Source organism: Oncorhynchus masou, chromosome 28, assembly GCF_036934945.1.
Source record: "Oncorhynchus masou masou isolate Uvic2021 chromosome 28, UVic_Omas_1.1, whole genome shotgun sequence".
NCBI classification, from domain to species: Eukaryota; Metazoa; Chordata; class Actinopteri; order Salmoniformes; family Salmonidae; genus Oncorhynchus; species Oncorhynchus masou.
This window is the reverse complement of record NC_088239.1, coordinates 52,639,782-52,654,824: the sequence shown is the minus strand read 5'-3', so window position 1 is coordinate 52,654,824 and position 15,043 is coordinate 52,639,782. Positions and strand designations below refer to the sequence as shown.

At 42.7% G+C, this 15,043-nt stretch overlaps 2 protein-coding genes across 3 annotated transcripts in view; one reads left to right on the top strand and one right to left on the bottom strand.

Annotated features, from left to right (window-relative positions):
• Positions 1-15,043, top strand: part of LOC135517882 (prosaposin-like) — a 95,491-nt gene that overhangs the window by 8,071 nt on the left and 72,377 nt on the right. The window contains exons 8-12 of one of the 2 annotated variants that reach the window (XM_064942560.1): positions 185-320; positions 416-560; positions 1,513-1,643; positions 1,817-1,940; positions 3,487-3,689. The gene's annotated coding sequence lies outside the window, so the exon portion shown is untranslated. Of the gene's footprint in view, positions 1-184; positions 321-411; positions 561-1,512; positions 1,644-1,816; positions 1,941-3,486; positions 3,690-15,043 lie in introns of both variants that reach the window. The other variant, XM_064942559.1, reaches the window with a different exon arrangement.
• Positions 5,687-14,249, bottom strand: LOC135517883 (sorting nexin-24-like). Its single transcript, XM_064942561.1, has 7 exons — positions 14,067-14,249; positions 13,496-13,579; positions 8,881-8,985; positions 8,644-8,738; positions 8,491-8,520; positions 7,546-7,610; positions 5,687-7,383 (listed from the first exon to the last, which is right to left on the bottom strand). The coding sequence occupies exons 1-7, from the start codon at positions 14,133-14,135 to the stop codon at positions 7,313-7,315; spliced, it is 519 nt and encodes a 172-aa protein (XP_064798633.1). The 5' UTR covers positions 14,136-14,249; the 3' UTR covers positions 5,687-7,312.

Below are 15,043 nucleotides of genomic sequence, written 5' to 3'. Positions count from 1 at the left end.
TTTTCTGTGACGGTATCTGGGAGAAGGCAGATCTGAGTACCTCATACTGCAATACTCATGAAGGTGTTATGACTGGTTCCATAAAGGTGTTGTGAATGTCTTATGTATACCCCATTCATGTGGTGTTCATGTTTTGTGTGTGCGTATTTACATGTTCTGAAATAGTTCTGTGGTGCACCTGTAGGTGTTCACTCAGAGTCGGCGGTGTAAGGACCATGGGGGCATGCTGAAGCAGTATGCCACCTGCCTCACTACAACATCTCTGGCCCAGAGATCTACTTTGACATCTGGGTGTCCATCAATGAATGCTTCCAACAACGGTACAACATGGCCTTTTTGTGATCTTTCACATCCTCCACATGGATAGAAATGTTCTTTGCAGTTTGGTCTTGAATTATCTTTTCTCTTCAGTTAGGATCTTTGACCCCCGTGTGAACATTGTGAAGGCAGACTGGTCACCATTACGCCCAAATCCATGGCTCACACCTTGCTGGTGGACCTCTCTCCCTGAATAGAGGACTCTTTGGACAACCAGACAGTCTTCATCGCAGACTTCCCAGGTTCGGGGTCTCCCCCAATCCCTCATTGTTTTCCATTGAGAGTAATTATATTTTAGTCATTTAGCAGACTCTTATCCAGAGCGACTTAGTTAGTGCATTCATTTTAAGATACTTTTTGAAGAGGTAGGGTTTGAGGTGCCTTCAGGAGATCGGCAGGGACTCATAGCTGTCATAGCTTCACGGGGAAGCTGGTTCCACCATTGAGGTGCCAGGACAGAGAAGAGTTTGTACTGGGCTGTGGCTGAGCGGGAGCTGCCCTACTGTAGGAATGGGAGGGCCAAGAGACCAGCGGTGGTGTAGAGTTTGAGCATAGCCTGAAGGTAGGGAGTGGCAGTTCCTCTTGCTGCTCTGTTGGCAAGCACCATGGTCTTGTAATGGATGCAAGTTTCGTCTGGAAGCCAGTGGAGTGTGCGGAGGAGCGGGGTGACATGGGAGAACTTGGGAAGGTTGAAAACCAGGAGGGCTGCAGCGTTATGGATAAGTTGCAGGGGTTTTGATGGCACAAGCTAGGAGCGAGTCACTGCTTTGATGTTTGTAGAGAATGACAGGGTGTTGTCCAGGGTCACACCAAGGTGCTTTGCACACTCAGAAGCTGACACTGGAGTTGTCAATCGTGATGGAGAGGTCTTTGAGCGGGCAGGCCTTCCCCAGGTGGAAGAGCAGCTCCGTCTTGTCGAGGTTGAGCTTGAGGTGGTGGGCCGACATCCAAGCTGAGATATCTGCCAGGCACGCAGAGATGGGTGTCGCCACCTGGGTGTCAGAAGGGGGGAGAAGGAGAAAAGTAGTTGTCATCCTCATAGTAATGATAGGAGAGACCATGTGAGGATATGACGGAGCCGAGTGTCTTGGTGTATAGAAAGAATAGGAAAGGGCCAACATGGTGATTACTGATTCCTCACCCAAAGTACATTTCAATCCTAATCATGCACGTGTTGGTTCGTCTTGCCTCTAGGTCTCCACCTAGATAACTATGTCAGTGAGGACCTGGGCAACACCAGTGTGCAGGTGCTGCAGGGCCTGCTGAATGTTAAGATAGTGGATGAGAAGGAGAACTACACGCTCCAACCTGGAGAGCAGAAGCAGGTATGTTCCTTCATCACCCTACCTGCTTCAGCCAGCCTGTAATAACACCCTTCAATGGATGACAGCTGTACTGTAGTCATTATAATGGTATGGAACTTACTGCTAAACAGAAGTTTCACATTCCAGTTGCCATGATGTTGCTAGGAGTACTAATTGTATGTGTGTGTCAGCAGCTTCCTGCTGGGGCTGAGGAGCCGTCCTGCTACATGTACATCTACGGCAACACCACAGAGGCAGCGCTACAGAGGAACTTCTCTAAGCTGTTTGAACTGCAGGAGCGGGTCCGCAACGGAACAGGTCAGGGCTTAAATATACAGCGCATTCGGAAAGTATTCAGACCCCTTCGCCTTTTCAACATTTTGTACGTTACAGCCTTATTCTGAAATTGATTCAATAAATGTTCCTTAAAAATATACACGCTACCTCACAACAACAAAGCAAAAACATATTTTTGTGTGACATTTTTGCCCCTTTATTAAAATTTTTAAACGTACCTTATTTACATAAGTATATAGTCTACCTGTGGTCAATTCAATTGATTTTTAATTGAGCCATGAGGTCGTAGGAATTGTACGTAGAGTTCCGAGACAGGATTGTGTCGGGGCACAGATCTGGGGAAGAGTAGCAAAACATTTTTGCAGCATTGAAGGTCCCCAAGAACACAGTGGCCTCCATCATTCTTAAATAAAATAAGTTTGGAACCACCAAGACTCTTCTTAGAGCTGGCAGCCTGGCCAAATTGAGCAATCGGGGGAGAAGGGCCTTGGTCAGGGAGGTGACCAAGAACCCGATGATCACTCTGACAGAGCTCCAGAGTTCCTCTGTGGAGATGGGATAACCTTCCAGAAGGACAACCATCTCTGCAGCACTTCACCAATCAGGCCTTTATGGTAGAGTGGCCAGATGGAAGCCACTCCACAGTAAAAGGCACATGACAGCCCGCTTGGAGTTTGCCAAAAGGCACCTAAAGGACTACCAGACCATGAGAAACAAGATTTAACTATTTGGCCTGAATGCCTAGCGTCACGTCTGGAGGAAACCTGGCACCTTCTCCACGGTGAAGCATGGTGGTGGCAGCATCAAGCTGTGGGGATGTTTTTCAGCGGCAGGGACAGGGAGACTAGTCAGGATTGAGGGAAAGATAAACGGAGCACAGTACAGAGAGATCCTTGATGAAACCCTGCTCCAGAGCACTCAGGACCTCAGACTGGGGCGCTTGAGAGGATCTGCAGAGAAGAATTGTACAAACTCCCCAAATACAGGTGTGCCACGCTTGTAGTGTCATACTCAAGAAGACACGAGGCTGTAATCTCTGCCAAAGGTGCTTCAACAAAGTACTGAGTAAAGGGTCTGAATACTTATGTAAATGTCATCTTTTTACAATTTATACATTTTCGAAAATTTCTACAAACCTGTTTTTGCTTTTGTTATTATGGGTTATTGGGTGTAGATTGATGAGGGGGGAAAACTATTTAATTTAATCAATTTTAGAATAAGACTAACGTAACAAAATGTGGAAAAAGTCAAGGGGTCTAAATACTTTCCGTATGCAGTGTACATACAAATGGAACGAACACACACAATAGGAACTAGCACGCAACACAAAGGAAGTGCTAAGCCAGTGTTTCCCAAACCTGGTCATCCTGTACCGCCAACAGTTAATGTTCGTTGTAACCCTGTACAAACACACCTCATTCAACTCATTAAGGGCTTGATAATTAGTTGACAAGTTGAATCAGGTGTGCTTGTCCAGGGTTATAATAAAATGTGTACTGTTGAGGATACTGGAGGACCAGGGTTGGGAAACACTGTGCTAAGCTAACACATTGTCTTGCCCCCACAGAAACAGAGCCCCTGCCTCCAGAGCTCCAGCCACTCATCACTGGAGACAACGATGAGGGGTCAGAGGTCAATGTGACGGATCCCATCGTCCAGCTGTTTCTACGCCGACAGTGACGAACTAAGGAAGTGAAGAAGCACAGGGAACCCAACATGTTCGAAAGGCTGAACCGGTTTACTGTGAAAGTACTACATGCTGTGGCAAACGTGAGTGTTTTGTTTTCATTGCAACTAACAAAACCCATGACAAAACTTGTACTTATGTCTGTATTTGTCTCAATGTCCTTGTCCACAAACAATTTCCCCATGAGGATTATAGTCATTATCCTGTCTTCTCTTAAACCCATGCGATTCCTCCACTTTCCACTGGTATTGTGCACCAGCTTGGCGCGTTTCTATGTTTTGTAGTAAAAAAGATAAAGAGTGTTTCCAATGACATCGGTATGCATCATATGATTTTAACCAATTGTCTACAAATTTATCACTTATCTTTTTTACTACAAAACATAGAAATGTGCCATTTTCACATACATTACATGACCAAAAGTATGTGGACACCTGCTTGTTGAACATCTCATTACAAAATCATGGGCATTAATATGGAGTTGATCCTCCTTTGCTACTATAACAGCCTCCACACTTCTGGGAAGGCGTTTCACTAGATGTTGGAACATTACTGCGGGGACTTGCTTCCATTCAGCCACAAGAGCATTAGTGAGCACGGGGGCATTGTCATGCTGAAACAGGAAAGTGTCTTCCCCAAACTGTTGCCACAAAGTTGGAGGCACAGAATTGTTTAGAATGTCATTATATGCTGCAGTATTAATATTTCCCTTCACTGGAAATAAGGGGCCTATCCTGAACCATGAAAAACAGCCCCAGACCATATTCCTCCTCCACCAAACTATACAGTTGGCACTATGGATTCGGGCAGGTAGCGTTCTCCTGGCTTCCGCCAAACCCAGATTTGTCCGTCGGACTGCCAGATGGTAAAGTGTGATTCATCACTCCAGAGAACGCTTATCCACTGCTCCAGAGTCCAATGGTTGCGAGCTTTACACCACTCCAGCTTACGCTTGGCATGGTGATCTTAGGCTTGTGTGTGGCTGCTTTTGGCCATGTAGTGTATCTTAACATCTCTTAAGGATCTGACCCTTTTCTTCAATTTTCACCTAAAATGGCATACTCAACTCTAACTGCCTGTAACTCAGGACCTGAAGTAAGGATATGCATATTCTTGATACCATTTGAAAGGAAACACTGAAGTTTGTGGAAATGTGAAATTAATGTAGAATATAACACATTAGATCTGGTAACAGATATGTTTGTTTGTTTTTTTTCACACCCTTGTTGAAATGCAAGAAAAAGTCCATAATGTATTATTCCAGCCCATGCGCAAATTAGATTTTGCCCATTAGATAGCAGCAAGTTTTAGACTGATCCAATGCACAGCTGTTCAAAATGTTGTATCAAGACTGCCCAAATGTGCCTAATTGGTTTATTAATACATTTATGTCCTGGGATTATTTTGTTGTTGTTACTTACAACCTTATGCTAATCACGTTAGCTCAACCGTTCCGTGGGGGCACCGATCCCGTCGAGGTTAATGTTCAGATGGTGCTGGTTTAAAAAAATGTGGAAACTGAATTCTATTTAATGTAGACATTAGCATTTTAGGAAGGAGTGCATGTCATAGATTGTAAATATAAGGAACATATCTTTGAGGGTACCATGAGCTCTGTGTTGTAGGTTTCTGATGACAGCCATAGCTATGCGTAACCTGACAGTGGGCCTCCCTCCTCTGGAGCAGCTGACCAGTGAAGTGGCCTTTTCCACCATGAAGGAACCAGAGACAATCAGGATGAGGTTGGCCACGATGAGCTCTAGGAGTATTGTTTGTGTGTGAGAAAATGTATTAGTAAATGAATGAATGTGTGGAGAATGTGGAGCTGAACTTCATATGCTAGCTTTACTATGAAACCTATGGTATCAATGTCACCATTTGCATTCCATAATGCAGCTGGTACTTTTCTAATAACATGATACAATATTCGCATTCTCAGTGTTTTGAACTTGAACGCTCATGTATTTTTCAGATTTTGGGTAAACCTTAAATGGGGGAAATGTAAAAAGTTTCATGAATATGTAGTCCACACAAATGCCAGGAAGTTTCACTCATTAGTTGAGAAAAAAAGAAACTGGTATTGAAGTGTCATGCTTTATTGCAGTCTGTCTTAATCATGATATTTTACAGATTACTGTGCTCTGCCTAAAGTGCTACAGTACAACACCACAGTGTCATTAATGGTAGGGTGTCATGGCACAAGATACATACTGTACAGGACATACATATGCTATATACACAAGATTTAAAAAATAATTAAAAATCATTGGATTTGTTAACACCGGGCATGCTTTTCTCAGTTGAAGTGGACAATTCTATACATGACAAACTAACCCAAGTTTACCTTTCATTTAACAAATGAAAAATGATTCACTAAGTGTGCTTAGTGTCCACCTGGTCTCAATTCAGAGAACACGTTGGATAGAAAAAGGATGGCAGAGAATTCTAGTCAATAGAATGCCCAGACCATCCTCATATTTTAGAGTATCTATAGTATTAACCATCCATAATTGTCTAACGAATGACAAGTGCAAAGTAAATGTTAGACCAACTAAACTCTTCAAAAAAGTATCCACTGTGAATTACGCACAGTGGAACATTACAGCACCGCTAAGAGTTTAGCTCTGGAGTGCTTCAGTCACTAAGTTGGATCAAAACTCTGGCATTTTAAATGGCCCTTTGTTGTAGGTTTACAGCAGCAATCCCACATTCAAAAAGAGCAACAATGAACCACATTGTTCTTCTTTTCAATAGAGACACACTAAGATAAGGCAGACAAACAAAATGCATCTTATTACACAGACAAGTTCAGCTTCCCTTTTTATATTTCAGCTTTTTAACCACGCATTTGATCGGCTGTCCTTCATTAATTCATAGCTAATATAGAGTTAAACCGTTTGACCTATTAAAGGTTATTTCATCAACATATCACAGTGTAAAACCGCAAGGTCTCACCTTCATTTTAGGGAAATACCATTAGTAGATGCATGCAGCCTGCTGGTCCATAAGGCTATATGCATAAGCTCCATTTTCATTAACGGGGTAGTGTACCTAATAAACTTTGAGTGTCAGTATAGTATTCATTTTATATATCTGTGTCCATGAGTTTCTAGTGGATAGACCAATGGTTCAAGATAAAATAGCCTAGTTAATGGAAGAAAAAAAAGCATATTTAATATTAAACATCAATGTTGTTCACTAAATTGATGGTTAACATTTAGGATAATCTTTGACAGCGTTGTCATTTTTTATTTTAAAGTGATCTTATTTGATTATTTATTTTACATGTGATAAGGCCACACAGAAGGCCAGAGATTAGACACCTGTGATAATCCGATGTACCCAAATGGGCCACTCGATGTTTCGTAGTAGATTAAATAAAATCCTTGTAAATTACCAAATTCTGGTAGTTTACTAGTAACTTTTAAAATGTTCAGTAATATACCCTCCCTTTGCAACCATGTTACAGTAGTGTTCATCTTTGAGTAACAATACTTCAGGAAAGGCATCTCTCATCAACATATCCATTAATGCTGGGAAACAAACTACAAAATGACTATGAATAGATAAAAATGGTATATATCCACACACACAACTATTAGAATAATGTTCACAAAATTGAGACGCTTACAACTTGTACATTTCTGAGTCATCCCTTTGTCGTCAAGAGTTAGTAGTAAGTCCTCCAAACTGGCATACAGTAACTCTACCTTGGTTGAAGGTCTGGGTAAAATATTCCATGTATCACTCCTTCTATGACAACATTTGAAAATGTATCTATGGAGAAAAAAAGTCAAACTGATTTGTTCTATACAATATTACGTTTCCCCTTCAAACGATGAGCTATTGTATTTTAATAATAATAATAATAACTTTAATATTGCAATGATATTGATTGTCTATTCATGGGCAGTGTGAAGATGTGTAAAGACATGTTACCGTGGGTGGATGGGAGCAGGTAGGGGTCTCGCTGGTAGATCATGGTTGGCTGATGGGTCAGTTTACTACAGAGACCAGGGAGGAGAAGGAGAAGTTAAGGATCACAAGCCTGATAAAGCCAGACCTCTGACAACATTATGCTGAATAGTAAGCTATTTTGACATTATACTTTGGAATTAACCTACACAAACTACTATAAACTAAATAAACTATACAAAAGGTAAAATCCACTAATTCACACTTAAATAACACTATGTGAGAAGAATTTTTAATTTTGGCATTTATAACAAGGTTGGTAGAAGCATAGAAAAATCGCTGTGGAAATCCATTGCAGCTCAAGTCGATCACAAAATCCACAAAGCAATGCTCTGACTAACGGCTAGAAAACGTAGCGACACACAATATTACCAAAGACAATATCAGCATGTAACGGAGCTAATTAGCTGGGGGGAAAAAAGCGCCTAAACTGCACTACCAATTTAGGAGTATACAATCTCACCATGTTCAACCTGCATTCCTATCGCCTTTCTATAATATCTCTGGCAACTGCACCATACAATGCACCCTGGACCAAAGAAGCAGACAAATAGGAATAATGTGCTAGACCCTCGATTCAATTACAAATATCTCGAGGTAGGAATATCACTAAAATATGGTCAATGGCTCACTTGAGAGAAGACATCTTCCCGAGTTATGACATCAGCCAGTATTGAAATCGGACAACGTATGATATAGGTTTGCGAAATCTAAAAGTGGTATTCCTATTAACTTCCAGTGTAGTGAGAGCAACTATTACGGTGCTACGTAATACCGGACGGATTTCTGCCTGTTTGAACGGCAATAACACAGATACACATGAAAACATTAAATGACACAGGGAATTGATAGGAACAAATACAATATAACATTCAAAATGGATTAACCTTTCAAAATCACTTAACAAACCTTGACTCTTCAGATTCCATTTCAAATGACCTTTAATGAAAGAAAAACATACAAGATTCAGAATCAGTTTGGGGATTTTTACATAAAGACAGGAACTCTATTCTTGTGGAGAGAGGTGAGATGTTCTATATAGGGCACACTGTAAAAACTCACCCACAGCTTTCTGTTTTTGGCAGCGAGGGAAAGTGGCGGATGTTGAGGAAATCCAGGAATATCTTTGGGAGAACTTCATTCTCCATAACTATAGTCTGTTAAATAACGGACACAAGAAACAAAAGCAAATGGAAGTTGGGAAAAAAAATGTAATTGTACCATTTTAATGAGCTGTATTGATACAAAATATGGGTTCGAGGAAATGGTCCGTGTAAACCTGTAGGTGTTCTCCATTACCTGTAGGTAGAGTTCCAGACCATGTCTCCTCTGCTCCAGAACTTTGGGAACCCAGTTACGTACATGCTTAGAGGGGATCTCAGGCAGCTTTATGCTCTTCTTCAGCTGAAAGAAGCAAATTTCAAATTGAGCATGGTCACAGGGCATGGATTACGGTAGAGGAAAAATTAAGCCTAGCTCAAGCCTAATTCCAGCTATTATGATTTTCATATCCTTCACCCATAGATTAAGGCTATTCCACTAATTATCACCCCACTAACCTAGTCCAGCCGTATGACAATGATGGCTCAGTATATGTTCTGAAAGTATTGTGGGCTCAGTTCTTGCATCATGAATATACACTATATATACATAAAAGTATGTGGACACCCCTTCAAATGAATGGATTTGGCAATTTTAGCCACACCGTTGCTGACGGGTGTATAAAATCGAGCACACCACCATGCAATCTCAGTAGACAAACATTGGCAGTAGAATGGCCTTAATGAAGAGTTCAGTGACTTTCAACGTGGCACAGTCATTGGATGCCACCTTTCCAACAAGTCAGTTTGTCAAATTTCTGCCCTGCTAGAGCTGCCTCTGTCAACTCTAACTCAAATCAAAGTTTATTCATCACATGCGCCGAATACAACAAGTGTAGACTTTACCATGAAATGCTTACTTACAAGCCCTTAACCAACAGCGCAGTTCAAAAAGAAAATATTGACCAAGTAGACAAAAATAAAAAGTAATAATAAAAAGTAACAAGAATAACGAGGCTATAGACAGGGGGCACCGGTACAGAGCCAGTGGTAGAGGCTAGTTGGGGTAATCTGTACATGCAGGTGGGAGCGAAGTGACTATGCATAGGTAACAACAAACAGCGAGTAGCAGCAGTGTACAAAAGGGGGGGGGTCAATGTAAATTGTCAATTGTCCAGTGGCAATTTTATAAATTGTTCAGCAATCTTATGGCTTGGGGATAGATGCTGTTGAGGAACATTTTGGTCCTAGACTTGGCGCTCCGGTACAGCTGGCTGTGCAGTAGCAGATAAGTCTATAACGTGTGTGACTGGAGTCAATTTTATGGGTTTTCCTCTGACACCGCCTATTATATAGGTTCTGGATGGCAGGAAGCTTGGCCCCAGTGATGTACTGGGCCGTTTGCACTACCCTCTGTAGCGCCTTACGCTCAGATGCCGAGCAGTTGCCACACCAGGCGGTGATGCAACCGGTCAGGATGCTCTCGATGGTGCAGCTGTAGAACCTTTGTCTCCTGAGGGGGAAAAGGTTTTGTGATGCCCTCTTCACAACTGTCTTGGTGTGTTTGGACCATGATAGTTTGTTGGTGATGTTGACACCAAGGAACTTAACTCTCAACCCGCTCCAGTACAGCTCCGTTGATGTTAATGGGGGCCTGTTCGGCCCTCCTTTTCCTGTAGTCCACGATCAGCTCCTTTGTCTTGCTCACATTGAGGGAGAGGTTGTTGTCCTGGCACCACACTGCAGGTTCTCTGACCTCCCTATAGGCCGTCTCATCGTTGTCAGTGATCAGGCGTAGCTACCACTATTGTGTCGTCAGCAAACTTAATAGTGTTGGAGTCGTGTTTGGCCACGCAGTCGTGGGTGAACAGGGAATACAGGAGGGGACTAAGTACACACCCCTGAGTGGCCCCAGTGTTAAGGATCAGTGTGGCAGACGTGTTGTTGCCTACTCTTACCCCCTGGGGGCGGCCCGTCAGGAAGTCCAGGATCCAGTTGCAGAGGGAGGTGTTTAGTCCCAGAGTCCTTAGCTTAGTGATGAGCTTCGTGGGCACTATGGTGTTGAACGCTGAGCTGTAGTCAATGAACAGCATTCTCACATAAGTGTTCCTTTTGTCCAGGTGAGAAAGGGCAGTGGTGGAGTGCGATTGAGATTGCATCATCTGTGGATCTGTTGGGGCGGTATGCAAATTGGAGTGGGTCTAGGGTGTCCGGGAGGATACTGTTGATGTGAGCCATGACCAGCCTTTCAAATTACTTCATGGCTACCGACGTGAGTGCCACAGGGCGGTAATCATTTAGGCAGGTTACCTTCGCTTCCTTGGGCACAGGGACTGCTTGAAACATGTAGGCATTATAGACTCGGTCAGGCAGAGGTTGAAAATGTCAGTGAAGACACTTGACAGTTGGTCCACGCATGCTTTGAGCACGAATCCTGGTAATCCGTCTGGCCCAGCGGCTTTGTGAATATTGACCTGTTTAAAGGTTTTGTTCACGTCGGCTACCGAGAGCGTTATCACTGTCATCCAGAACAGCTGTTGCTTTCGTGCATGCATCAGTGTTGCTTGCCTCGAAGAGAGCATGACAGACATTTCTCTCGTCTGGTTGGCTTGCGTCACGATTTCCCTTTAGTTCGTAATAATTTTCAAGCCCTGCCACATCCGACGAGCGTCAGAGCCGGTGTAGTAGGATTCAATCTTAATTCTGTATTGATGCTTTGCTTGTTTGATGGTTGGTGTGAGGGCATAGCGGAATTTCTTATAAGTGGCTGGATTATTCTCCCGCTCCTTGAAAATGGCAGCTCTAGCCTTTTAGCTTGATGCGGATGTAGCCTATAATCCATGGCTTCTGTTTGGGATATGTACATACAGTCACTGTGGGGACATCGTCGTTGATGCTCTTATTGATGAAGCCGATGACTGAGGTGGTGTATTCCTCATTGCCATTGGATGAATCCCGGAACATATTCCAGTCTGTGCTAGCAAAACAGTCCTGTAGTGTAGCATCTGCGTCATCTGACCACTTCCGTATTTAGCGAGTCACTGGTACGTCCTGTTTTAGTTTTAGCTTGTAAGCAGGATCAGGATAGAATTATGGTCATATTTGCCAAATGGAGGGTAGGGGAGAGCCTTGTATGCATCTCTGTGTGTTGAGTAAAGGTGATTAGATTTTTCTCCCCTGGTTGCACATGTGACATGCTGGTAAAAATTTGGTAAAACTACATTAAAGTCCCTGGCCACTAGGAGCGCCGCTTCTGGGTGAGCATTTTCTTCTTTGCTTATGGCCTTAGAGTTGGTTGAGAGCTGTCTTAGTGCCAGCTTTGTTTTGTGGTGGTAAATAGACGGCTACAAATAATACAGATGAGAACTCCTTGGTAGATAGTGTGGTCTACAGCTTATCATAAGGTACTCTACCTCAGGCGAGCAGTACCTCGAGACTTGTTTAATTAGACATTGCGCACCAGTTGTTATTGATTAAAAAAAGACACACCCCCACCCCTCGTCTTACCAGAGGTAGCGTCTCTGTTCTGCCGGTGCATGGAAAATCCTGCTAGCTCTTGTCTGTATCTTCATTCAGCCACAGTCTAAATGTCATGTTGGTAGGATAATCTTAATTGTAGGTCATCAATTTTATTTTCCAATGATGGCACGTTAGCGAGAAGAATGGAGGGTATTGGGAGTTCTCAGGATGCCCGATCTGCGTCCTCTTTTCCAGCGTCTTTTCTTCATGCAAAAGGCATGGTTCCAGTGAAAGCAGGATATCCTTCTCGTCAGACTCGTTAAAGGAAAAAGTTTCTTCCAGTCCGCGGTGAGTAATCGCTTTTCTGATGTCCAGCAGTTCTTTTCAGTCATAAGAGACGGTAGCAGCAACCTTGTGTACACAAAACACACAAAAATATTACAAATAGCACAATTGGTTGGAAGAATGTAAAACGTCAGCCATGGTCTTCAGCGCCATCTTAGAATGGCGTGTTATTGTGAAGTGGAAACATCTAGGAGCAACAACGGCGAAGTGATAGGCCACACAAGCTCACAGAACGGGACCGCCGAGTGCTGAAATGCGTAAAAAATAATCTATCCTCGGTAGCAACACTCACTACCGAGTTCCAAATTGCCTCTGGAAGCAATGTCAGCACGGGAACTGTTCATCGGGAGCTTCATGAAATGGGTTTCCATGGCCGAGCAGCCATGCGCAATGCCAAGCGCCGGCTGGAGTGGTGTAAAGCTCGCCACCATTTCAGTGGAAAGGCGTTCTTTGGAATGATGAATCATGCTTCACCATCTGGGTTTGGCGGATGGTAGGAGAATGGCACCTGCCCCAATGCATAGTGCCAACTGTAAAGTTTGGTGGAGGAGGATTAATGATCTGGGGCTGTTTTTCATGGTTTGGGCTAGGCCCTTAGTTCCAGTGAAGGGAAATCTTAACGCTACAGCATACAATGACATTCTAGACGATTCTGTGCTTCCAACATTGTGGCGACAGTTTGGGGAAGGCCCTTTCCCGTTTCAGCATGACAATGCCCCTGTGCACAAAGCGAGGTACATACAGTAATGGGTTTGTCAAGATCGGTGTGGAAGAACTTGACTTGCCTGCACAGAGCCCTGACCTCAACCCCATCGAACACCTTTGGGATGAATTGGAACACCGACTGCGCCCAACCTCACTAATGCTCATGGCTGAATGGAAGCAAGTCCCCACAGCAATGTTCCAACATCTAGTGGAGAGCCTTCCTAGAAGAGTGGAGGCTGTTATAGCAGCAAACGGGAGACCAACTCCCTATTAATCCCCCATGATTTTGTAATGAGATGTTCAACAAGCTGGTGTCCACATACTTTTGGTCATGTAGTGTAAATGTCAGTGGTACACAAACTCACTATTTTATGCAGATTATGGAATTCACTGTAGCGCTTCTCCACTGTATGCTGTCTACCATTCATTAGTACCTCAATTTTAAAGACCTGGTGATGAAAAGAAAGTGATCATGGTTAGGAAATGTGAACGTATAGAGAGATATGCCTTGAATCAATTCACAATCGACAGTGATGGCCATTTAAAACAACATTTTTCAACACAATACATTAAATTGCACCAAACTACTCTTTAGTAACTTTGCTATCAAGGAAAAACCGGGAGGTCAGGGAACGTGTTAAAGCAGTTGATTGATGTTTCACATCCTGTCAGTGTTATCGTCAAAAACGTTTTCACTGTCTGTGAAATGGAATGGATCGCGCCAACCGGGTCTTCTCTACTCTCACTCGGTCTCGTCACGTTAAATAAACGTTAGTTGACAGCATTGGTTGACAGTTTGCCTTGAGAGTCGCTAACAATAATCAAAGTTAATAAATATGCTATTGGTTTGTTTTCAACCATTTGTTGTAAATTTGCAATGTTAGCTATGATTGTTGTTTTTCGGAGGCTTACTGGTGCATACATTCAATATCTTACCGTGTAACCTTTCTCCATCGGATTGTCCTCTGAACGGAACGATGGAATGGAAATCCTGACGTTATGCATTTTGGCAAAACAAACCCGAACCTAAATGCATAAAATCCCGAGTTATATATTCATTTGCAGACACATAGATGGGCTTTGGTAGCTTGCTACCGCTAGTGTTGGAATGGATTCTTCTTCTTGTTTCTGTAGAGTATGGAAGAGGCAAAAAAAAGTCACACTGCTCCCATCTGCTGGGGTGGAAAGTTATTACAACGCGAGACGACCAACATGTTTCTAAAATCAATCAACTGCGGGAAAACCTGCTTGAAAATCAATATTTTTGAAAAACAAAATCACAATGAATGTCACGATGATTTATTCAAGTAGATTTCCTGGAATACATCAAAACGTTGCAGTTTCCTTCTTTCATTGCATAATTATCAAACAGGATAAAAGAGACCGCTAGCAGACTAACCATAAGCACAAGCATTTCACAAAACTACTAATGTTTTAGAGCACGGGCGCAGTATGTACTTGCTTATATCTAATAAATTTCAAACCCTTAGGGTCATAAAAATATTCAAAAGTAACCTTGAATTTAAGTTGTAAACATACAGTTGAAGTCAGACTTTTACATTTAATTTTTTTAATTTTTTAATTTCACCTTTATTTAACCAGGTAGGCTAGTTGAGAACAAGTTCTCATTTGCAACTGCGACCTGGCCAAGATAAAGCTTAGCAGTGTGAGCAGACAACACAGAGTTACACATGGAGTAAACAATTAACAAGTCAATGACACAGTACAAAAAAGGCGAGTCTATATACATTGTGTGCAAAAGGCATGAGGAGGTAGGCGAATAATTACAACCTTGCAGATTAGCACTGGAGTGATAAATGATCAGATGGTCATGTACAGGTAGAGATACTGGTGTGCAAAAGAGCAGAAAAGTAAATAAATAAAAACAGTGTGGGGATGAGGTAGGTGAAAAT

What these genes read in the sequence shown, in the direction of transcription:
- LOC135517883 (XM_064942561.1), bottom strand. Translation starts at nt 14,135, where the DNA reads ATGCATAACGTCAGGATTTCCATTCCATCGTTCCGTTCAGAGGACAAT. An exon ending in TCCATAATCTGCATAAAATA is followed by an intron (nt 8,986 to 13,495) that starts GTGAGTTTGTGT and finishes TGCTTCTTTCAG; the next exon opens with CTGAAGAAGAGCATAAAGCT. An exon ending in GTCTGGAACTCTACCTACAG is followed by an intron (nt 8,739 to 8,880) that starts GTAATGGAGAAC and finishes GTTATTTAACAG; the next exon opens with ACTATAGTTATGGAGAATGA.